This window comes from Parasteatoda tepidariorum, chromosome 6, assembly GCF_043381705.1.
Source record: "Parasteatoda tepidariorum isolate YZ-2023 chromosome 6, CAS_Ptep_4.0, whole genome shotgun sequence".
NCBI classification, from domain to species: Eukaryota; Metazoa; Arthropoda; class Arachnida; order Araneae; family Theridiidae; genus Parasteatoda; species Parasteatoda tepidariorum.
The window spans coordinates 81,382,750-81,409,832 of NC_092209.1; the positions used below are offsets into that span (position 1 = coordinate 81,382,750).

At 29.3% G+C, this 27,083-nt stretch overlaps 2 protein-coding genes across 2 annotated transcripts in view; one reads left to right on the forward strand and one right to left on the reverse strand.

Moving 5' to 3' along the window:
* Positions 1 to 227: 227 nt before the first annotated feature.
* LOC110281905 (actin, clone 403) lies at positions 228 to 13,281 on the reverse strand. Its single transcript, XM_043051843.2, is given in 7 exon segments — positions 228 to 474; positions 477 to 620; positions 4,964 to 5,254; positions 7,020 to 7,218; positions 8,648 to 8,935; positions 11,925 to 12,056; positions 13,141 to 13,281. Coding segments are annotated over 6 exon segments (1,089 nt in total). The 5' UTR covers positions 12,051 to 12,056; positions 13,141 to 13,281; the 3' UTR covers positions 228 to 433.
* An 8,764-nt stretch (positions 13,282 to 22,045) lies between these two features.
* Positions 22,046 to 27,083, forward strand: part of LOC139425936 (transmembrane and ubiquitin-like domain-containing protein 1) — a gene marked incomplete in the record, with an annotated part of 12,480 nt that continues 7,442 nt past the window's right edge. The window contains 1 exon segment of the mRNA XM_071182786.1: positions 22,046 to 22,359. Coding sequence (XP_071038887.1) covers positions 22,195 to 22,359 — 165 coding nt within the window.

Genomic DNA, 27,083 nt, shown 5'->3' on the forward strand with positions numbered 1-27,083 from the left:
CTCTCATTTCTTAAAATTTTATTTCTTAATTTTTATAAAAATTGCAATTTAGACTAATTTAATTCATTTAAACCAGTGACATTGTTCGACATTTACAATAAAATTGTACTGCTGATGAACAAAAGTGTGTCAACTTTCAAAATCTGTAAATTAGGACCCTAAATCTATCAAGATGTCTCTCTTAGAAACAGATTATGTAGAATCCTCTTTAAAAAAAACAAAGTGACTAAAGATTTTAAAAATTGTTTATTACCAAAAACAAAAAATATTCTTGAAAATAACTTATTTAAACTTGCGCTCCAAACATAAGATTTACTTTAGTTTTGAGGGAATGAAAATTATTTCGACCTTGATCACAATGACAAGAGAATTAATTATTTTTAGAACAGTTCTCTAGAAGCACTTTCGGTGGACTATGGATGGCCCAGATTCGTCATACTCCTGCTTTGAGATCCACATCTGTTGAAAGGTGGAGAGTGAGGCTAAGATGGAACCTCCAATCCATACAGAGTATTTCCTCTCGGGTGGAGCAATGATCTTTATCTTCATGGTGCTTGGGGCGAGGGCAGTAATTTCCTTTTGCATACGATCAGCAATACCTGGGTACATGGTGGTGCCACCTGTAAGAAAAGAATTAAGTCATCATAAATTATCTATGGTCAGAATTTGAAACAGTTTTCATGACTGAGTGTAAGATCATCCTGAAAGCACTCAAATTTCTGAGTTTTAAAATAATAGCTACGATTATAAATATATTGAGGTTTTCTATAGGACAGCCTACTAATTAATGGCTATTGTATCTATGGCCATCTACTGGAGTATTATATGAACTTATTCTGCTCAGTAAAAATTAACAAATTTGTTATTTAAACATTAGAGTTTTTAAAAACTGAATAAAAAAATTTAAATTTAAATATATACATTTATTAATTTATATTTACATGGTGGTGCCACCTGAAAAATGCAATGAATGATAATAAAAGTAAATTAGAATTAAGAAATCAGGAGCATTCAAGTCTTAACAAAAAATATCTATAAAAAATTTAACAATACTACATTCTAGAATACGAAATTCAGTAGCTTTAAAATTATCAAATTTAACAACATACAGGGATGAGAGTAGTCAGAAAGTACAAAAGAGGAAATCCAAAATGAATGTATGTATAGTATTGCAATATTTGAATTGAAATTGAGAGAATATGAATCCCGATATGTGGCTCCTAAATCATGCGAATGTTTGATATTACAACCACATAAACGAATCACGACATTGGATTTTAAACTCACATGAATACGAATCGCTACAGAGGGTTTCAAAAACGCGGAAATACAAATAGAGATATTGGATTTTTAAATCTCGTAAGTAAGAATCGCAATATACGATATTTAAATTTCGTTAATAAGCATCCCAGAGCACAACTTTTAAACCAGGTAAAAACGAAAATCGATGTTTGATAATAAAATTGCTATTTTAAAAACGCGTAAATACAAATCACGATGGTGGTTTCTTAAATCTCGTAAATAAGAATCAAAATTTAAGATATTTAAAAAAGCGTGAATAAGAATCGCCAAGCGCAATTAATAAATCGGGTAAATACGAAAAACTATGTTTGATACTAAAATCACGTGAATAAGAATTGAGATATCAGCAGATTCCGGACTTGGGATCTCTAAAAGGCTTGCTTGTATTGTTTCTGTTTAGCCATAAATAAAAATTTACAAGATTAATTGAATGCGCAAATAAATATTTTCACTGCAAAAACCGCTATTTTTTATTATTTAGTTTGCTTTCGCGCCAGGTAACAGGAGGCAATGACGTCTGACTTACGAAAATACCAGCTATCCTGCGGGAGGGCAAAAATACAGAAAATCTTACTTTCTGCACATATAAGCAAAGAAAATAACTAAAATAAGTAAAAATGTAAAACGGTTGGAAGCTACGTAGTTTGAAATTTTTTGTATCTTTGAAAATCGGAAATAATTATTCAGAAAAAGCGGATTTATAAAATTTTTTTTAGAGAACGAATTTGATAAAAATGCTGAAATTCAAGAGACAAAATCGGAAATCTGCTTAAAAGCAGAAAAATCTCATCCCTGAATATAAATGTCAGAAAAAAGCTATTTTAAAATTTTATTATGCCACTTTAGTATATTAAACCCATATTTACATGAACAAATGAAATTATAATGGGAAAAAGAACAGTACAGTACAGGGATTTTAAAGGAGACTGCACAAAAAAGCAGTTAACTGTGAATTTTTATTTTATCCAGAGTTTTAAATCAAATTTTGGAGTCAACTCATGTGACATCAAGATCATGTGTGGGTTAACCAGCGAGAATCATTAATAATTTTTTTTATTGATTTTATTTCTTTAAATGTGTAAAGATCTTTATTAATGTAATAAAATTTTAACTTTCCAAAATTGAGCTCAAAGTCCGACTAAAACCTCATTCATTGTTACTTCACGAATGAAAAATTAAAAATTTTAATGTAAAAAAGAGAAAATTATATTTAAGAGTAAGCTATAAAACTACTTTTGTTAAAATAAATCTGAGAAAAGCTAAATGATCTACTAAATATCTTAAAAAACTGGAACTTTCCTAAATTTTATATATGCGTATTTTACAACCATAAAATTCTAATTTTCTAAATTTGCACCAATGTTTTAAATGAATAGTTAAAAATGCTTAAAGGAAATGAAAAACACTTCATTATTCTGGAATGAATGCCAATATATACTCCTTTCTGAATAATTTAAAAAAAAAAAAGGTATTAATAAATTAGAGAATATTTAAGAGAATAATTAAGAGAATAAATAGTAAGATAACTATCACAAGGGACAAATTATTTTAATAAAATGTCTTTTTAAACTTTGATATTTAATTTTAATTCAAAACAGCTCCATTCGAGTTCTAAATAACATCCTGTGAAACTAATAGAATTTTCATTTTACTGTGCATGAGAAAAAACTGCAAACTTTAAAAGCATATAAAATGACTGCTAATAATGACTATAAAAGGAGGAAATTGGACAGATTTGGTTAACTTCTGCATTTTTCGTTAGAGGCAAATTAAATTAATACTGTTAAAAAAAAAATTAGATAATTCATGAGATTAAAAGATAATTGGATATAATTTAGAGTCAGTGTCATTACTACCATCCATGAAAATTGCAAAAACATTTATTTAGGCTTCTCTCAAGTTCTTTTTCTGATGCAATTTCATGCACTACTGCTGATTTTTACCCCTGCACCCCATAGAGATTTTCGGATACAAAAAAATTTTCAGCGATAACTGACAGCATGATCCGCACAACTGATTGACTAATTATGTTTGATAATAAATGCTGTAAATGAACATTAATAACAGCTTAATCATAATAATTTTTCACAAAAAATATAAGTATTATTCTCAGAGACAAAATTTCTTCCATGTTTTGTTGTACAAACATGAGAAACAAATCTGTACATTATGCATTGCGGAATTCTGATGGGTGCAGTATACAAAGCAGTTACTTTGTGTCAATTTTAGAATAAAATTAAAACTATAATATAACAATCTTAAACTTTTGTCATTAATAAGTTTTCTTACAGACTTTGTTAGAAGTACGAACGATCCAGAGCACAGCTTGAAACAATATTTCTCAGCAACCATTAGATCAGAAAGTCTAACAAAAAATGTCATGGAAAAATATGCATAACATATTTCCTAACATTTAAAAACTAAATTATCTTAATGAACCTTATTTAAAAAAAAAATATTATGATCTTAAATAGAGTGCAGAATAAATTAGACTTAGAGATTCCATCTACATCTCTACAACTCAGTAACATAGAATTCTAAGACAGTTACATGGTTGCTAATAGTTAAATTTTATTAAAATTAGTTGCTTCTCACACATTTTAATGTGTTAAGCAAAGAAAAGGCCTTGGCAATAAATTAAAGCTATTAAAAGCAGATACATGGATTTCTTAACACATAAAATTTCGTAACTATACTTGGCGAAAATTATTCTAATGTATACATGTCACACTGGTATCTTTGATTTCCGGATAGTCCAAAGTGCCCTCTGGGGGCTTGACCCTGCAACCACACCTTCTAGGCAATTTTCAAAAATTATAAAATCATATCAGTACATTAAAAAATAAGATTTTTATTGATTGAATTCCATAGTTGCAAAAATAAGATTATCATAATTGCTTCTTCATAAAAGCAGTCTTGGAAGTTAAATTCTCCTGCTGAGTAATTCTTTCTCCCTAATCTTCAACCAGCATATATGTTCAGACTTAGCATATACGTTCCAACTCTTGCACCAGTTCTTTCATTTTAATGCACTTGGCAAATCATGCAATTTAAAGATAAGGTGAATTTGGTGTATCAAGCACTACATTGCCAGTTTATGTCGAGGATTGATAGACTTAGTAACAATATGAAAGAAAATATGAAGATATTTATTGAAAAAAATCTAGAATTTATAAGCTTAAACTACGCTACTAAGTGTTCCTTTTTTACATGCAAAAAGATAAAAACTCGCATCTTAAAAGTTGAAATTGTAAATATCATCCCAAGTTTATTAGCAACTAAATGGAATTTATTCTAAGAGATAATTTATAATATTTCACATTGTGGTGGTAATCACTTTTAATTATAAAAATCTGAACCAGGCTCTCTGGTCTAGAAACTGCCACACACATAACAGTGGATTTTGTACTACCAGAAGCCATACTTAACGATGGGAAGGCAAGAACTACCCGTAGTACCAGGATTAGATAGCTAAATTTTAAAAAAGTTTCACTTGCAATTGATTATGGATTGTGGTCATTAAAGTGAACAGTTAGCTTCATTTTTAATTTTTAAACCATCTAAATTTATACACTTATCTTAAATAAGTTTTTAACAAGTATACACCTTATTTTCTAAAGAAAAACAAAATAGTGACTAATGTAAAAACCAATCAACTCACCAGACAAAACAGTGTTTGCATATAGATCTTTACGGATATCCACATCACACTTCATGATAGAGTTGTATGTAGTCTCATGAATGCCACAAGATTCCATTCCCAAGAAGGATGGTTGGAACAGAGCCTCTGGACACCTGAACCTCTCATTGCCAATAGTGATGACTTGACCATCGGGCAGTTCATAGGATTTCTCCAATGAGGAGGAAGAGGCTGCTGTAGCCATTTCTTGTTCGAAGTCTAAAGCAACATAGCACAGCTTTTCTTTGATATCACGGACAATTTCTCTTTCAGCTGCAAGATGAAGATTTTAAGTCATTAATACAGAAACTAAAATACTGAATTCAGAATTCTACAACGTAAATTTTAAAGCAAGAAAAAGATAACTTAATATTGCAAAGGAAAAATTAAACATTAAGTGATATTTCACCAATTAAATATATTTCTTTCAGATATCTCTAACCAAAATTAAATAATCTTAGCAATATGCAACTAAAGCAGTTAAAGAAGCTTAATAAAGAGAACTTAATTAGACCAACATTCAAAATCAAGCCTAATTTTAAGATTTTATCAGGCCAACCACTAAATTTTTCACTGTATCAACTAAGAGATTTGATTAGTTTAAGTATTTGTAAGTACAAATCTCTGGGTTGCTTTTCACGCTCAGTTAGGCACTCTCTCCCTTACTCTCACTACGACTTCACATTGACATCACAGGGAGACCTGGAAGCCTTTCCCGGGGAAATAAATGCTGGCTCCTATTAACTTTTTTTAAATATTCTTATATTTTAAATTTTTTTTTCTCGTTTTTCTGTAGCATGCACTGCACTTTAATGTATTCTGCTAAGGGGGATAAGAATTTATAGATTTATGGCAACTTAGAATGTAAGAAGCCTCATCATTAAAATTATTTTCATGGTAGTTTTAACAGGATACTATATCATAAATCCCAATTTTTAATAGCACTGGACAGCTTAATATAATCCGGATTACGATTCAGACTTACGGTTCTAAAAGAATGTCAGAATAAAAGCACTGAATTTTTTTCTATTTGAATTAAATATTACTTTTATTTTAACAATAAAAATGTTAAAGCTTGCATATTTAGAACCAAAACTGCCAAATATAGACCTGAATGAAGAAATCAAAACTTCAAAACATATCAGTTAAGTAACTAAACATTTATTTCAATTTTTTTTTTTTTTTTGAATATGTAGTAGACCAAGAAAAAAAACTTGCTAGGTTTATTTGCAATAGCAGATATCTGCAGTTCAACTCAAGGTGTATTCTATCATTTCTTTTATATTTAAAGAAAATAAGTAAATCTTGTTTAAAATATCTACAAATCAAATAAAGTTAATGAAAAGACATTACATCATTGTTTAGTGTTACAGTTCAGTTAAAGACAAAGCAAATGAAAGTTCTCATGACCAAATATTTAATCAAAGTATATTTTTTTACATAAGTTCTTCCCAGCAAAATAGTCTTTTACTCATTTAAATTTTTAGTAAATTAATTTTAAATCAGTTGTGAATGCTAAAAACTTTCTCAGACACATTGAAGCTTAAGTTAAATTAACTAAGTTAATTTTTTATTTGAAATTTCATTTACCTTTTTTTTTCTTCAAAACCAATTTAAATAATTTAGAAGATAACAGATATTTGAACATCTTTTCTGAGAAATAATCACAGTTCAATTTATAAAATAAAAAAAAAATAAAAAATAGAAATTTTGCAATTTCCTTAATTTAGCACAATTGCTTTCAAATATTAAGAGAAGTTTACTACCAGGGATAGTAGTAAACAGAAAATAGCAGTTCATTTTTTAACAAAATATATTTACATCAATTCTTATATCAATCATTTTCCATAAGCAACAAAAAGGCTCCAAATTAAATAATTTATCAAACATTTACAAAAATGCATTAATTTAATTAAATAAACTTTTAGCTCCAAAATAAATCATAATTAAAAAAGTAATTGAAAATTTATTTTGTCTAGTAAGTGTTTATCTTACAATTTTTATACAGCAAGCAATAGAAATTATACAAAAGGTTTACCCGTAGTTGTGAAAGAGTAGCCACGCTCAGTAAGAATCTTCATAAGGTAGTCAGTAAGATCTCTGCCAGCTAGATCTAAACGTAGAATAGCGTGGGGCAATGCATAACCCTCATAGATAGGAACAGTATGAGAAACACCATCTCCAGAATCAAGAACAATACCAGTTGTCCTACCAGATGCATACAGAGACAACACAGCCTGCAACATCCATCAAATCAATAATTAAAACAGTGGCTTGTTATCCTTATTGCTTTCTTTCAATTTGCTTTGCTTTATTTTATGCAAGTGTTAATAAATAAATGAATTTAGTAAAATATAAGAAATCTCTTAAGGGACCACTAACCAGATATACTCTTGTTTTATTAAGTGAAATGTTATTCACATGCTTATCGGGAAAATTATACACTATTCAAATACATATGTGGAATAATACTGAGTCAAAAATTATGCAAATATTGCTTTTCTATGTATTTTGACAGTCTGTGCTGGGCAATTAAGCTTTAAAAATTCAAACAAGTCAAAAATAGATATTATCTAACAGTTTAATTATTCATTCAGCTTCACGTAAGAGACAGAAATACTAGGTTAAAATATAAATTCTTCTAAATAAATAAAAAGATAGGCTCACTGTTTCTCATTTATGGTTTTATCTTTACTAAGGGTTAGGAGAAACACACAGAACATGTTTTATTAAACTTAGTCAGGGGGTGATAATGAGATGAAGTGAAAACCCCACTCTGGAAATTTTATTTGCAAAAAATAGATATCAATTTGCATACCACATGTTTTGTATTTAACATAATATTTTTAAATAAGATTTATAATTACATTGCCTACCAATTATGAATACTGTAACTTAATTTAAGAAAAACTTTAGTTCCTGCAAGTATTCAATGTTCGATTTTTAAAATCACATGAATAGGATAAAATCACAATATTGAATTATTCAATAGGATTAATGGTTTCTCTAATAGCATGAACTAGTCTAATCGCATGAAATTCTCGTGAAAAATTAATCGCGGTATTGGGAGTTTTAAAATACAGAATATGAATCACGATATTGGATTATTCAATAGGATTATTTGATTCTCTAATATTGCGATGTTGGACTTTCGGAAGCTACGGATCTTTAGAACGAAGGACTTCTAAATTTCCTTTTTTTACTAAAAGCAGGTCTTAATTTAAAATACAAGTCTTCCATTTAGTACAAAAAAGTGGATATTTTATGATTATGCATTCAATAAGTTAATTAACAATTTAATGAGAAAATTAAACTAAAAAATTTACAAATTAATTTTATTTTTATTAAAAAATCAGGTTATCAAAATAAAGTACGAAACACTTTTTCCATGTACTAATTCATTATGCTGATTATATCATTTATAAAAAGTTTAGTAAACAGCAATGGTTGCTTTTCCCAGGGTCTTTTTTTTTCTTTTTTTTTTTTTTAAGAAGAAAAGTGAAAAATCACATGTTCACTACTCTTCAAACCATCGTACCTGTCAACGTTATTCATAGTATTAGCAATTTTTTTTTAAGTCTCAGCTTTCATTTGCCTTAACAGGTGACTATATGGAAACATCCTAAACATCTTAAAAATAAAATGATATAAAAGAAAATATATTACCTGAATGGCAACATACATAGCAGGAGTGTTAAAAGTCTCAAACATGATTTGTGTCATCTTTTCTCTATTGGCTTTAGGATTTAAGGGAGCTTCAGTTAATAGGACTGGATGTTCTTCTGGGGCTACTCTCAGTTCATTGTAGAAGGTATGATGCCAGATCTTTTCCATATCATCCCAGTTGGTCACTATACCGTGTTCAATGGGATATTTCAAGGTCAAGATACCTCTTTTACTCTGAGCTTCATCACCAACATAACTGTCTTTCTGACCCATACCAACCATCACACCCTAAAAACAAAGAAACATCTTTAAGATTGGAACAAATTATTTAAGAAAGCAGAAAAATATTTTTAAACATTTAATATAAATGCTATCATAATGGCAAGTAGTGTTCTAAAAGATAACAAAGAGATTATTAAAAATCAAGAAGCTTAATTATCAATAAAAGAAATTTTAGCAGACTAAATATCTTTATTCATATTAGCAAATGCTAGGAAAAGGAACCATATGCCAGATATTTGGTAGTCTCCTTATAATATCTGTTAGTAAAACGGAAGTGGAAAACAATTTGGTAAAAATATAGAATATTTAAAAATTTCAGTTTTTCTCAAAGAATAATTATGAAAGAATTAATTCAAAAAGGAATAAGTTTATATTAAGGTATCCGTACACGTTGAAATGACACATTTTTTTTATATTATATTACGAATCTCCGTTTATTCTAGTTTTCAAAACAGTTTAAATTTTAACTGTGCGTCAATTAGAACAAAAGTTATGATTAAAAGAATATTAGTCGATGACTAAAAAATGAAACCGGAAATAGCATTCCGAAACCGGAAGTGGGACAAAAACAGTTATATTTATCTTTATTTTGGGATAATTATCTTTCTTTGACTTAAATAATTATTATTTTAATGTTGCTAGAAATGAACCTCTCAATTTATCATTTATATTAGTAGCTTTAATGGCATTATTTGGAAATTTGTCCCTAAGGAGGTGTTCGTTGAATTGCAAACATTACAATTTGGTGTGTATTTGGCTGTTATTCAGTTTAATAAAGGTTTTCTGGGACTGAAAAGCATACTCGACATAGTTGGAGTCAGCCGTGGCAATAAAACTTTAAAAGGTTTTACAGAACTTGATTTTGAGCGTGTGTATGAGTCTCAACGCCATTCATTAACTAATGTAAAAATTGTCAGAAAAAAAATAGGGTTGCAAAAAAACAAAAAATTTGTAAAATTGAGAAAAAGGAAGGTATCACATACAAATCGGGAGAATTTTAGAAGTATTGAAGCATTTTTAAAATAGAAATGATATAATTTATACTTTAAATGCCTTTTTCTCAGAATGTAATTTCACGCAAAAATAGTAACTTTCAAAATTCATTATTAAAAAAGTTGTTGATATATTTCAATAAAAATTTGTATGTGTATTATGTATAATGTTTTCTAGTGCTTGTGCTACAATTGATTAAAAATACTTAATAGTTTTTTATTATTGTCCTAAAATGTGAAATACGACGTAAGAAATTTGACAAAAATCTCATAAAAAGTTTTCAATTCTCTATAAAAAATTTAATTTTCCAAATATTTTTATGTTTGTAGTCAAATCACTAGACAAAATTCAGCTCTTTATTTTGATAATAACACTTTTTTGATACAATAATTTTGGTGAAGTATATCCTTTCACAAGTTTTATGAAAAAAACTTATTTTTTTCTTGTTATTCAGCTTTTAAAAACAAAATATAATATAAATGTCTAATTTCTCTTATTTAATATTAGTTTTTACATATAATAAATATAAAAACATAATTAAAGTGTTCTGAAACTTAATATTTTTAAAAAAATCCTCCGAACGTGTTCGGATACCTTAAGCTACTTTTTATTTAAAATTTAATTTAAAAATATATGGGTGATTTCAAACCCAGTGTTTTTAATTTCAAGTTTTCATATTTACTTTCAGCTCAAAAGAAGAAAGGATAAATACAAAATTGTAGTTAGTTTTTTGTTAATTCATGTGTTAATAGCTTTATGAACAAAACTATTTAAAGTTAACAGCTAAATTCAGAATATTTTTATTTAGTGTTTATTGGAGCAAACTAATAAAAAAAAATTTTTTACAAATATATATTCAGCTATGTTATAAATTTAAGCCTCTCTTGTTTTTACAGACAAATTATACCAGCCATGTTTTTCATTTTTCAAACTTTAAATTTACAGAAGTTGTGATCGCAAACCAAGGCAATTCTTTAAATTGTGTCAAACTCTTTTATAAACTGTTTACTTAAAAACTAAGGCAAACAAGTTGTTAAGCAGTAGCTTCCTTCTTAGCCACTCAAATCAGGAAGAATGAAAAAATCCCTGTGGTTTCCTTGTACACATTATATTAAGAGAAAACAATTACAATGCCTCTGTTTGAACTACATTGGGCTGAATGTACTTTTTTTTAATTTGGTAAAAAAATTTGCTAAAAGCGAATGCTTTTTTTTTAATTTGCTAGAGAAAAAATAGGAACAGCTGGATATACTTAAATAATGTTACAGTAAGTGAAATAGTTTAGTATAGCCGAAATATATTGATTTAATATCCCATAGATTACACATTGAGCAGTCATTTTTTTTTTAAAGCTGAATATAAGAATTTCCTGTATTTTCCCCAGTTTGTAAAGAGAAAAATCAAAATTCTTTGCATTTTCCTAGTTATTTTAGGAGATTTTTTAACTTTCTGTTCTACCTGTGACAACCCTGTTAGTCTAATCCCACCCATGTTGAAGAACAAAAATTTCAATTTACTAATTTCAAGGCAAACTTTAGGTTAAAAGAGGGTTGACCTTTCTTTCCCCTCCACCCGAGAAAATGAGTACAAGAATATACTGGATTTGTTGAACGAAAATGGGTAAACTTAACTTAAAGTCAAAAAGCACTAATTTCTACCATAGAATTAAAAAAAATTATTTTTTCAATATTTCATTTATTATTAATTTAATCCGTTAATAAATTTATAAGCAAACACACTATCATTATCACTACTTTTAAGAATTAATAATTTTAAATACATTATATAAAATATATAATTATGCAATTAAATTTTATAAAAAAATTTATTAATACTTTTAAGAATATTTTTCTTATATACCTAATTTAAGAATTTAATTTACAGTTCATTACTGGGTCCACAGTTCAAATGGGGTTAGACTTTATTATGGAAAAAGAGGTCGGATAAGCTTGCTAATTTTATGGTATAAGTTCAAAATATGAAGAGAAATGCTTATAAATACCTGATGCCTGGGTCTTCCAACAATGGAAGGAAAAACAGCTCTAGGAGCATCATCTCCTGCAAAGCCAGCTTTGCACATACCAGATCCATTATCTACAACCAAAGCGGCAACTTCGTCATCACACATTTTGATCTACAAGAGAAATATTGCACACAAAAGGTTAGAAAGGTTAGCATTTCATAATTGCAAACTGAAAAGTTGTTACTTATACATCAACTGCAGTTACATATGTTGACTTAAGAGGAAAAAAAGATAGTTGAAATCTATTAGACACAAGATTCATTAGAGTTTACAACAGATGTTGGAATCTGGCATATTGCAAGGACATCCTCAAACGACATAGATAAGGCCCCCTCTCCTCCCAAAAAAAAACCTAGAATTTCTTACTTTATAGGCTCTTAGAACATATTTACCCAATAAAGAAATATCTCGCATTATTAAACCAGGTGAATTAGAAATTATACACAAAATTCTACAATGGTTAAGAAATTTAAATTTTAAAAATACCATTTCATTAAATTTATTGTAACAATTTCTTCCATTTAAAATTTTGTACTGTTTACTAAAAAAATATTTCAATTAGTGCAAGTTTTGATTAACAATAAAGCTAGAATTCATATGAAGGATCTACAACTGAAAACTTCATATGAATGGTCATAATTCATTCTCTTTTGAACAATTCAAAACTTTTTCTAATTTACTTATTATTATGTTGCAATTTAACAATTTATTAGTAATGCACAAAAAAAGAAATTCATAAAGTGACATTTAAACTAAATGAAAATTAACTTTGAATATTAACTAATGGCAGCATAAAAAAAATTTATTTTTTTGGCTTCGTTTTATCAAAGAAATTTTTCAACATAAGTTTCGGGTCAAAGCCCTAAATATTACTTCAATAAAGAGATTTAAGATAGCTGTAAATAACAGCTATTATCAAGGTTACTAAATAGCATTGACAGAATACCAACCAGGTAAAGAATTTTAATTTATATTTTACTATAAATATTTTAAACAATAAAAGATAATATTTTCCGACATACTTGATATATAAATTAATTAGATGAACTGCACATATAATAACGAACTACAATACCGGCTTTTTTGAATAAAACATTAAAACAGCAAATTTAAGTGTCTAAATAAGAAAGAATATATTTGATTAATATTGAACATACAATAACATCAATTAATAAAATTTATAATATATTTTTACCAATTTATTTAAGTTCTTCGTTCAGCAATAATACAATGCAACGCCCCTGAAGAATATCAATCAGAAGAGGCTGATTTAATCTCTGCAATCAGAAACTACGGATATATGACTTTTATAAAGGGGAGAACGGTTTCAGAAATGTGCAAATCTTGAAAAGACCAAGACTACGCAGACGATAAATAAAAATAATTAATCTATTAAAAATAAGTATACTTTAAAATATATAAATATTTTAAGATAAAATAATTGTAAAAGGAAAATATAATTATTTATATTAAAGTTGTAAAATGAAATATCCCTTAAAAGGAAATCGACTATTCCGAAGCCCATGTCATTTTCCATATAAGGTAAAATTATCATATCTGAGGAATTTGATTGGTCAAGAGGACTTTTACAATCGAAATCATATCAAATCGGAGATGTTAAGTAGAAGTTAAAGTACAAAAAAATCTCTCAGGTGGTTTAAAGGCTTTTCAGGTCTATTTTCACTGTACAAACAATTCTCGATTGAGAATTTGGAGGTGCTAGTGAGAATCACGTTGATAACAATATTTTGTCAAAATAGTATTAAGTGAGCTTAGCGCTTGCTTTCGTGAAAAAGTTACTTTTAGCACTTTGAATTCCATCAATCTTCTTATAACCCTATATTGATTGCATCTTAGCTACTACTGTGCCAAACTTATTCGCCATAATAAAGTTCTATTTGTCTTGTTAGAGAAGGCTATTTTCATAATTTTCTAGGTCTGATTGCGTGGGATACATGAAAGTTTTACTTACAGGTAATTCTAATTAATTAAAGATTTACAACATAAGTGCATTTTTTAAAACATTATATAAAAAATTACATGAAATTTTGTAAATATTTCATGTAATGTAAAACTTAATATAATGTTTTTTTTTTAAACATACAAAAAAAAAAATTATTTTTGGCATAATCTAAAATATCATTAGCTTAAATCTAAAATTGCTGGCCGCCTTAGGTGGCTAGTATGTAATAATATTGTTATAATATATAATTCCGTATAATGACTGATAAGGATAAAGTTACAGCTAATTCATTCCATACAATTTTTTGAATTGTTTCACATTTGTTAGGTAAATGGCACATTCACAGGACCTGGCTAAGTCAAATATCATCTAAGATTAAAGATGTATCTTTATGAAGTTAACTATATGCAGATTAATTCTCTTTTAGAAGAGTGGAATCTTTCATCATTTTTAAATAAACTTCAGTTGTTTATGCAAAAGTAGAAAATTGTTGTTCTGCAGTTTATCTCTTATTTTAAATAAATTATTGCTCTGAGGATAGAGTAAAATTATGGCATATCAAAATTTTCCTCGTGCCTTTACTGATACCAATGCTTATTGTGAGACTTTTCATAATAAATTAGAAATAGAGTGCTTTCAATGGAAAGGTAGACAAATTAATTGAAATACTTATGCAAATTAAAAAGATATTTTCAGATCATATGTTTTTCGCAAATTAACTGGAGCCCCTCTCAGTTTATATCCAACCTAAGACACAACAGTGGTATTGAAATTTCTGATAGTGATGCTTATAAAACTTCTGGTGACTTGTATGTTGTCATTAAAATAAATGATTCTTGCCCTGAACTTGGTTTATGTAGTTACACATGCCACATTTCTCCTTGCCTTATCCTGTGTAGCCATTTATATGTTTAGGATTGCCATGATAGTTTTTTGCTTCGTAAACATATTCATTAAGTGCATGCAATAAGTTTGAGAGCTTTTGACAATCAGAAAGATTGTCCTACGATATTGTACAGTTCATTTAATGGTAATCCTCTTGATCAGAATTTTGATATTTATGAAACTGATAATTTTAAACATAAAGACTTACTATACATAACGACTTAAAATGAGAATCAATCAAATTTTTATTCAATACCTGAAGATTATATTACCACTTCTTCATTCCATTTAATTTTAATTGGACATCAAATACAGACAAAGGTATTTCTGAATGTAAACAATATATCTTTCAGTTGACTGATTTTCTTGAAAATGAGAAAGTGCAAACTATATTGTTACCGCATATTATTCAAAATTTAAAGCAATTAATATCTTGTTGTCGTGGCATATCAAAGGTAATTGATGTACCATCTACTAATTTTCACTCCATCACCAATTCCTCCTAATGCTAAATTAAGCGTGATTCAAATAAGTTAGAAAAACAGGATTTCGTTAAGAAAAAAGTGAATATAATGAATTGGATAACTTAAAAACTACCAGCTAGAAAGCTAAGTATGATTTTTAAAAAATGTGATGAATATAATCTTTCAGAAATTAACTATATTCCTTTCACTCCAAATCTTGCTGTTGTTGTAGTTGTAATTCATTTACGTCGCACTAGAACTGCACAATGGGCTATTGGCAACGGTCTGGGAAACATCCCTGAGGATGATCCGAAGACATACCATCCCAATTTTGATCCTCTGCAGAGGGGATGGCACCCCCGCTTCGGTAGCCCGACGACCTGCACGCGAAGTCTAGCACTTTACGGTAGAACAGTTTAACGAGGACCCATACCGCACACCCTCGGTCCCTGCGCAGACTGATCCAAGTGGTCACCCACCCGCACACTGACCGCAGCCAATGATGCTTGACTTCGGTGATCTGCTGGGAACCGTGTCCACTCCAAATCTAAATATTGTAAGAAATATAAATCAAGTTAATCTCACAATCAAGCATATCACTTTCGGAATTGATGTCGCTAGAAGTTTTTATCCTTTAAAAAAAAGGGAAGATAAATACTTAAAAGCAGTTGGTAAAAATTTTAAGAGAGGCTGGCTGTATGACAGTATTATTAATGTATTTATTTCAAAACTATCTTCAGGTCCTAATAATTTATCAGCACTTCGCTCCCATATGCCCTATATTATGTCTAATAGATCACGTCTGAATTATTGGAACCGTGATCAATTATCTTAGGCAAGTAAAAGTTTTATTCCTGTACTAGAGGGCAAGGCCCCCTGTTCGCTACCGCTCACCAACCCCGATGATTGCTTCGCAATAATTGTTTTTTCTTGCCAGAAAACAGTTTTTCTACTAAAATTAAAGATATTCACCTAACATCTATGTACTAAAAGGATTTCTGTTTACTTACTCTCTTGCGCCTCTACTTCCCACTTCCAAATATCTATTAGTATTATAAACATTTAGATCTCTTGGTGAACAGAAGTGATTTTTTAATTATCATTTTTTTAAAATAACATTTATATTCTTAATACATTATATTGTTCAAACAAATTTGATGAGTTCGCAACCATAATTTAAAATTTTCACTAATAATAGCAGTACTGAAAAATAACTTTAAATTAGGGATACAAAAATATTTAAAGGAAAACAATACCTTCACGACTTTTGTGTCCCGCAGTTGACTGATCGATAAGACACGGTTCCCAGCAGATCACCGAAGTCAAGCACCACTGGCTGCGGTCAGTGTGCGGGTGGGTGACCACTTGGATCAGTCTGCGTAGGGACCGAGGGTGTGCGGTATAGGTCCTCGTTAAACTGTGCTACCGTAAAGTGCTCGACTTCGCGCGCAGGTCGTCGGGCTACCGAAGCGGGGGTGCCATCCCCTCCGCAGAGGATCAAAATTGTGATGGCATGTCTTCGGATCATCCTCCGGGATGTTTCCCAGACCGTCGCCAATAGCCCATTGTGCAGCTCTAGTGCGACGTAAATTAACAACAGCAACAACAACACGACTTTTGTTAATTTTATGCTGATGACAACCTAAACAATTTGGAAATGAATGGGGGAAAACTGGATCCTACTACGTGATTTTCCGGCCAATAAAAATACGCCGACAACAATGGAAAACTGCGACACCATCATTAGAATCTTATATATAGTAAGAAATAAAGAAAACCATTGAATAATGCTAGTAGCTAATTTTACAAAAAATAAAATATGATTTTATGACCCATATGGTTTTGCCAAACCAAAAGTCTGTATGAAAAAAATAATTAAACAGATTTAAGAGTTTACAAAAGATAATATGAGTTGTGGTGTTTCTGTGTGTAACTATGTTTATTGCATCCTAAATAAAACTGATTTAATGTTTGATCTGGATATTAATAAGTTTAAGAATTATTAGGATTTTATTCTTCAAAAAGATTTAAAAAATAATATTTATTTAAAAACTGGTGATGTCAATAAAATATAAATAAGTAGATACTAAAAAACCAGGAGCAACACAATGAAACGTGAACAATACACAAACACATCAACATACACTGGCTCACCATTAAAAGTCAGCGTGGAGATAACACAAACATGCTCATCCCACGATCAGCCATGGACTGGTTCGCCATTAAGGAGCCAACGTGGCTGAAAACCGCACCACTGTTCGAGGACTAGTCTCTAGGGTAGACAGTGCACCTACCAACCGAGTAGTTGCCCGTGAGGTCATTTATGTCATGTAAAGAAATAAAATAAAAAATTTAAAAAAATCTGTGCTGTGACTGGCTATTAAATGTTGTGATGGAATGTCCTATGATTGTCTTGTTCTTAATGCATTCAGTCTTTATGTATAAACCCTGATGGATGCTGCAATAGAAATATTAAATAAGATTAATCAGACACTTCTTCCCCTTTTTTTCAGACGTAAGTAACCTGACTAAATTGAGACCTGCAAAAAGAATTGAACCGAAGAAATCGAGCAACAAACCTAACATCGAAATAACTTATTTAATTTTAGCAATTTAACTCTCAATGTAACCCAGTAACTTAGTTAAACTTAGACATAACTTACAATTGTAACAATAAGATCTATCTTCCTTCAGTCTTTACTTTTTTCTTTTTTTTTATTACTAGACAGCAACTATGTTATTCAAAAATTCCTATTTGTAAAACCCATAAGAACTAATATTTTAGTGAACACCACCGAATACTAAAAGATTGAGTTGATAAATTTATAATTCTATCAACTCAGTCTTTTAGCCATGAAGTTTTTTAGAATTTCTTCACGAACAATCTTTTTATCGTGAAGTTGAACTATAGTTCAACTTCATGACAAGAGGAGGTGGGCCAATTTTTTATTTTGTTAAGGATGGGAGCTGATTGGCAGACTAGTAAAGCAGACAAATTGTCTAATTGTGGACGTGGGCGCCAACGTTCCGCTAACTGCGTCAACATGCTTTCAGATATTAACATTCTTTTCAAGTTCTTTTTTATGTTTTGATTTTTAAGTGACGGGTGCATCAAATTCCCAAGTATGAGTTGGATTGGTATCTCCGCCCAAAAGAGTGGTGAGACCACTTTGAAGGTGTCGCAAGTATGTCCTGAAAACGATGAATGTGCCATATTTAATAATTCATGTATTTTTTCTCTTGTATGTCGTGTACTTATAACACATTCCTGGTATTTAAAAATGTTCTCTTAAAATGTATATTTCTGTGTTAAATGCCTCTCCTTCACTCTGTAATTCAAATTGATTCAAACTAATGTATATAGATTTACAATTTGAGGAGTTGTGCTTTTAACTAACCATACTTAGCCATAACATATACTTAACCATTAGTTGAACTCTTAACAAGGTATCTTGATTGCAATATTAATTTGAAGCAACTTGTTCTTTTCAAGCTTTTGCCTGATTATATACGGAATTGTTCTGTATTAATTTAATATGGCTTATTTTTAATCTAAAAATTCAGTTAGTATTCACATTGCAGTTTGTTCTTCTTCTTCTGATGATTCATATTTGTCCCGGGGAATAGTCTCACAGCATTGTCTGCTTGAAGCTTTTCTGTGAGATATGTTTACCAGGACATGTTGTTTCTGCAATGGTTTATGCCGATTCTCATTTACTTTGAAGAATGTCTCTGAGCTGCTAGAAGGTAACATTTCAGGCATTGATTTTGCAATATATATTAAATATAAGTGTATATTTTTTTAAATTCATAAAAATAATTAAGCTCTTTATTTTCTGGCAGTGAATTCTGACCCACTGCAGAATTTTAAGGTATCATGATTTCTGTTTTTCAATCGAGAAAAATGCTTCTATTTCACAGCTGACTAAGTAGACAATAGTTATAAAGAAGACTTTTGTTTGTTCCTTTTTTCAGGATGTTGCCTTTAGTAGTGGCCATTGACCTTATATGATTGCACCTGCAAGCACCATCATAAAATCAAGCTCGCTACCAATACTCTTTGTCTATTGCTTAAGAACGAAAAGAAATTACATACTTCAAATTATCAGATCCAACTTGATTAATTCTTTTTTTTTCCTTCCTATTTTATACTTTTTACATATGTTGTACTCTTACTTACCACTAAAAAATAAAGAAATAAAAAGAAAAAATAAAGATAATCAAAAGAAAATGTATCTCAATTATTTATCATTTATTGAAGATGCATATCAAGAGAAAGCTGCTATTTTATAGTATATATATCCAAGGTTCTTAATTCATTCTATATACAAGCTATTACTACTATATCACTACAACTATTTCAGTTTAAATGAATCTCAAGTTAGAATTTAATGCTACTATAATTAATTAAAAACTTCTTAAATTTAGAAAATACGTCCAATAGTACGTTAGTAGAAGTCATTTGACTAAATACTGATAAGTATTGAACAGCATCTAGCTCTTTACATTAAGAAAAGCCAGAGTTTCAGGAAACGGAAAGCGTTAGTTAGCATATTTTTAACGCATTAATTTTTATAACTGTAATCCAACATCTTTTTATTTTAAATTAGCTGAATATTCGCCCTTCTAACAGGATTATTAAAATAATAACTCGGTACTGAAGAACGCAACGAAATCGTGGACAAGACTGAACGGCATAAATTGACAAAATTAATTTTAAAAAAGAAACATATCAAAACCCGTATTTGTAGTTCGGCCCATTAAAATAGATTAATTTTACTTTTTGTGCATTTTACTGTCTTGAGTACTTTTTAAGCAAATTGAAATATTTTTGTTTGTAATTATAAATTTCGTTTATCCACGCAAAATATATATTTTAATAAATGTTCATTAGTTTTTAATTTGATAATGGTCGGAGAAATTTTGAATTGCTTGGTAGACAATACTTTTACATCATTTCAAAGAATGCTATTTTTAATATCAAAATAAAGTCCAGTGAAATCGGTCAATTAGTAAAAAGTTAAATTTTTAAAAAAATTCTATCCTACAATTCAATTTTTTCTGTAAATATTCCCTCTAAGTTATATCTTGCACAGAATTCTCTTTAGATAAAAGAATTTTATAACTGAGCTCAAAAATATTTTAAATAACTTTAAAAGTTTTTGAGATATGGTGAAATACATACTCTCGTTGGTGCTATACATACTCTCCGGAAGAACTTTTGGTAAATAGCAGAAAAATGAGTCTGCAGAAAAATGAGAACGATTAAAAGTAAGCTCGGTCACAATTTCATTATTTAGTCATTTTGTACACGAAACTAGCGTTAATGTAACAGCTTAAACTTTTTTAAATGAAGACGTATAAGGTTCCAGGATATGAAAATCATCAGCAGTGAGTACTGGCGATTAGAAATTTTTCTCTTCACGAGCACAACAGCCTCTTACATGACTTATATGACTCAACCTCGAGCTCCGGAACCGTGGTGGCTAAGGGAATAGAGCGTCCGCCTCCCAGTGAAGGGAAATTGGTTCGAATTCCAGTGATGGCTGACCGGTACGAATTCCGCACCCAGCTCGCACCTACCACAGTGTTGACGTATCCTCAACGGTAGACGGATTGTGGGTTAGAGTTCACTTGCCGTCAAAAAAAAAAATTAAACCCCTTTTTATACATGCAACTTGACGCACATTTGACGTAACTATTAAAACTCAACAGTAAATAATCTGTAATCAAAAATCTATTCTATCCTCATTAAAGAGAATATTCAACGATTTGAAAATAAATTTTCTGTAACATGAATTTTTTTCATTTTCAATGTCATTGTTATTTTCAATAAATTTTTACCATTTCAATGTTATTGTTTATCTTAATGCGCTTAGATTCATAAATATATTATTACTTTTCCTTATTTCCAAATAAATAAATAACAATTGAAAACCATATTAAAATTGTATCGATAGCTATTTTTTTAACAGCAAACTCTTGCTGTAGTTTACTAACTTTTCAACGCATTTTATTGAAACCACAGCTTACAGATTCATTTATAATATTTTATTCGAAGGAACACATTCAATGTCCAATAAACATAATTTAAAACATTTAAACATCAATTTAAATTTCAATGCAGAATTATCTTACATGTTACGATTACAATTAATAATTAAGTACAAAGGTTAGGAAATTTGCATAGGATGATTAGACTTTTCTTAGCATAACTATTATTTAAATTGATATCCAAATTTTCTTTTTTTTGCAGCAGAACGTGAGAAAATTATATAAATATTGCAGATAAGGTTTTATTAGAGAACTGAACTGAATAATTTAAAATTAATTAAAAGCACCTGTTATCATACTTTTAATATCAAAATGATATAATAAAAACAAATAAAATTTAAATTAAAAAATTTAACATATAAAAATTTAAAAACATATAATAAACATGACAATGAAAGCATAAATTTTTATTGTTACATTTTTAACTATCTAAAAATTCGAAAACACTTTCGTTTAATTTTTATTTTTTAACCACAAATCTCCTCTTAACAAAACGTGCATGCAGAAAATTATTCGAATTTCTATTTTAATTCACAATAAACGCGATAACTTTCCGAATTCTTGCAACCAAGAGTGATATTCTACAGCCAATCACAATGTCCAAGGCTTGATGCTGTCGCGGTTATGTTGCCATTCTGTAGAAACTATTGTTAAAAACTATTTACCGATTCCTACAAAAATAGAGACAAATGAACAAGAAGTTGAGTTTTATTCAAAGCAAAAATAAGTAGTTGAAAGCGTTTTCTTATTTATTCTTATCAAATGTTTTCTTTCAAACTTAATTTTTGCTCTATTTTCAATCAGCTGTTTTGATTATTGTTACTAAACCAATTGGTATCTATGTTAAATAATAAAACAATAATTCTAACTCCATATTTTTAATATGAGTTTCATCGAGGGAATTGGTGATGAAGTAGTTTTATTCTTCATTATTGTGTTTGTTTTTGCTGTAGCAGCTCTAATAACTCTTGTTGGCTCGGTGCCTTCAACAGGTACAGCAGTACCTAGACGATATGAATATGAACATATAGCATCTGAACAAAGACAGGTGGGAGTTCTAAAATTTTATTTATCTTCTCTGACACTGTCGGTGATTTTTTTTTATTGTTCACAGATTGTAGTTCATATTAAATTCAGATACTTAACTAATCTATTGATTAGCTTATTGAGTTTTTCTCTAGGGATTTGCCTAGTCTAGTACAGATAATCATGGTCTTAGACAGCGAAATACTGTTTAGTCTTTACCAACACAATCATACGACGTTAAATAAGTAATATATGATATAATCAGGTGACCTAAAATATGTAATATCGTTTATGAATGGTGCACTATACATAATTAAAATCTTGTATTATTTACTCCTTACTTCCAACTCAACTGACAGGTATAAAAAAGGTATAACCACATAGATTGATTGCTATATTGAAAAGTATTGAACAAGAAACTGAACTAAAACCCGTGAAAAACTTGTTAAAAAATAGAGAAAAAAAATGCTGAAGGGGACAAATTTCAAGTGTAGCCACTACCAGGAAAATTTCTACACGTGACTTTTTTTAAATTTCCGCAGGTTTAAAATAAGGATGCATCAAATATTTGGCCCTTTTGCAGAATATTCAGTTAACCAAATATTCTGAAAAGTATTATTTGGGAAATTATTTATATAATTCAAAGGAAATTTAATAAGGAATAATCAGTACTTTTCCGTTAGCCGGACGCAAATGTCGCCAATTGTGAACCAAACGTAAGCCAAGTCGCCAAGCAAACCGAATGACAAAACAGTCAATGGAATCAAAGTCAAAAGCATTCTACTATTGACAAATATTTATTAATGGCTAGTAAAACAAGTTCAACTATAAACAAATATTAATGAATTGTAAACTAAACAATTTGGCAATTTTTGCTGGCGCTCGGCTAACCGAAAAGCACCGAATAATCTAATATTGTATTTTATACTATAAGTTATTAGAAATAGTTTTTACACATATTTGTTAAGTTTTAAAACTTGTTAATATCTTGTTCGGAAAACACATAGAAAAGCAAAATTTGGACAACTGAATCTAGATTACTTTATACTGAACTGTGAGTTTTTTTTTTAATTGTATTCTGGCAAGTAAACTTTTTTTTCCAATCTATATTTTAAAAATTTAGAATTTATTTATATTTTGTTTGTTTTTCTGTTTTAGCTAAAATTGTTTAACTAATGTTAACAGAGCGTTTTTTATTTCCGTTTTTACCTTATCTTTTTATTGGCATTTATATTACGCCATTTTTATTATCTATTTTAAAGGCCCTTTTTAAAGAGCATTTCTAATGAACGTTTTTCTTTTATGGTCACTTTTTTTTAAAATATGGCACTGGGAAAAAGTTAAATTAAGATTTTTAGCGTTTATTTTATATTCTCAAATTACGACTAATTTTTTTCACAATTTTAAAAAAACAGGACCTTTCACAAAATGTCTGGACAGACCCTTGTGTATATACCTAATCTTTGTTTTTTATCGGTGTTTTTATGATAGCGCTGCATTTTAAAAAGTGTTTCTATCCGGCATTATCTTTTGTTAATGTTTTACGGATAATTTTCTTTCTGGAAAATATTATTTTTAGCATTAGAGATTTGTTGTAAAAATTAGGAGTATGTATTGCTATATTTTTTTTCAATAGCTGTTTGCCAGTTTTTTTAATCTTAAATATTTCTTAGTATCGTAATATTTTATTATCTTTATTATCCTAAACATAGCTATTTAAGTTTTTTTTCTTCCTATTATTTTTATTCCCACACCAGCAATACAGCTAATTTCTGATTACTTTTCAGTAATGACTAAACTTTTTTTATTTAAAAAGTAATATTAATATTTTTTTTAAAAAAAAATATGCAGAAATAAATAGTATCAAAAAGAGATTATTTCAGTGCTTGATTAGAAGCTAACGTGTCATAATAACATCATAGTTAAAGTACTGGAAATGTCACAATCATGTGCGAAAGCTCACTATAATTGAAGAAAAAATGCGTATATTAACAATGAAATCAGCAGAAATAAATCTCAACAATAAGAAGTTATTTAAATGCTCAATTTAAAATTCACGTGTCATAATGAAAATCGAAATTTTTAAAACCTCGTGCATCACAAAAACTGCAGAAAAGATTATAAAAAAATAACTTAGAATTGTGATGATATTGGCAAAAAGAAAGCGTGTCAAAAAGTGGTTATTTAAATATGCAATTTGAAACCTGCGTGTCATAATAATATCGAAGTAAAAATGTGGGATTTTTAAAATCACATGAAAAAGCATAGCAATAGCTGCCTTTTGAAAAAAGAGAGAAATAATTATTCAGAATTACAATATAATCCACCCATATAAAGCACATCAAAAAGTGATTTCTAGTTTTTTATTTGAAAATTTTGAATTTCACATTTGAGTAATCACTTTTCGATGCATCTAGTTTTTTATTTGGTCCCGCAGTGTGACTGATCATTAAGATACGGTTCCCAGCAGATCACCGAAGTCAAGCATCACTGGCTACGGTCTGCTGGATCAGTCTGCTTAGGGACCGAGGGTGTGCGGTATTGGTCCTCATTAAACTGTTCTACCGTAAAGTGCTCGACTTCACGTGCAGGTCGTCGGGCTACCGAAGCGGGGGTGCCATCCCCTCTGCAGAGGATCAAAATTGTGATGGCATGTCTTTGGATCATCCTCAGGGGTGTTTCCCAGACCATCGCCAATAGCCCATCGTGCAGCTCTAGTGTGATGTAAATTGACTACAACAACAACAACAATACTTTTTTATTTGAAAAAAATAAATAATTCTTTTCATTCAGAAGCTCCCATGGGCCACTGGTTGTGTACCCCTAACTTACATAAATGGAAAAATTCCTGTGAAACAAGAAAAAAAAAGTTAAATGAATAAAAGCAAAATGTTGCATAAAGTATTTTTTGATCCCCCTCCACTGGATCTGGTAAACACACTTCTGTTTTTTTTTTGTAGTTTCTTTTTTGTTTGTCAACACAGCGATTCTGCTAAACTTTGGGAACTATGGATCTTTAGAATTTCTTGGTTCTTTTTTACAAAAAGTTAAAAAATTATTGTTAAAATTAACTAACAATTAATTGAGTTATATTTAATTAATAAAAATCTCTGCTTCAAAGATATACATAAAAAATAAATGTTTTATGATTACGAAAAAAATACGATTGTTAATATAATAATAATAATTTAACAAATTAAAACCAAATATCTGTATCAAGTTAGCTCAAAAGTATTTTTGTTTTCTCCTTTTGTTATAAACACTAATAAATAGTTGAGCTTAGTTTTTCTATAATTCTTTTGGTATACTATTTTTCTGTTTTATCCCCTCTCTTTCCTAATCTGGGGAATGGACATGTTGAAAAGTTACTCCTCAAATGTATGATTGCAGACTCGTGCGTTGTAATAAAGATATTAGAAATCAGTTGCAATAACTATTGAAAAATTAATCAATAAAATGACCCAACCAACAGTAGATAATCAAATAAGTTATTTGAATTTTGCATGTCTTAATAATAACATATGAAAAATAAGATTTTTTTTTTAAAAGGATGTATTAAAAAAAGATAACACATTTGAAAATTCCTATTGTCCAAAAAAAAGAAGAAAAAAACGAGTCACAGTAAGTCTTTTTCAAAGAATCAATGAATCAACACAAATCCAGTAACTGTTTCAAAAAGTAATTACTGTGAAGAATAACTTAATTTTGGAGTTTTAAGCATTATCTTTAGTCTTTTTCAGGTAAGAAAGTTGATCAGAAAGATGCATCCGATGGAGAGAAAAAAAAAAGCCATAAGGAGATATGACATTAATGTCTCAAGAGTTAAAAACTCAATTTTTTTATTTTTCATGTCAGAGAGAAAAGAAGCCCATAGAAGCCCAAATCTCTGCTAGTTATGAGAAATATTTGCTGATCTCTAAAAGGCGCTGTGTAATTCATGAGGTGTTAATGTGTTAGAATTTATAACATGGATTCTAAAGCGGTAGGATATCCAGCTCGCGCTTAAAAAACGGAAGCAGATCTTTTTCACCCTCCCAAACAAACTTTGTACCTAGCTACAGAGCTCCGCCTGACGGCCAGAGTAAAAGCTCTGGCAAAAACAAGTTCTGGGTGAGGGGGAAGAAAAGTCTCCGTCCCTCTCCTCATCAGGGGATGATTACTAATTTTAAGTACTGTAAAAACGTTTAAAGAAATAGTCCGTTTCATTTAAATAATAATTAAAGAATCTGTTGATTTTCTTTTTTACGTAATTGATTTGATTGATTTTTCAGTGATTTCAAAGAATTTACATAAGATTAAGCAGGCCAATATATTTTTTTGAGATACATTTTTTGATGATTATTTTATTGAAATTTTTTGAAACGAACCTATAAAATCATGTGCCAATTTCATTTTTATTATTTCAGACTAGTCAAAATTATTATTAAATATTGCTTGGTTTTTAGCTTTGAGACTTTGTTTTATAGTGATGTTATAGAATTTTCTCAGGGCATACATCATGCAAAAGCAAACATTTATTAATTTAGTTTTTTGGTAAAAGAGAAGTTATCTTTCAGACATTATTTCCTTTTTTTTTTACATTTTTCTAAAACAAATTCACAAAGTTAAATGCTATTTTAGTAGTTCTAAAATTAATTAAACGTAAAATAAAAATTAATTATAAATTCAATTGGATAGCTATTGATTTTAATTAATTGAATGTTAAACTTTGAAGGAACTGTATTAAAATTGTTTTTCCCTTAATAC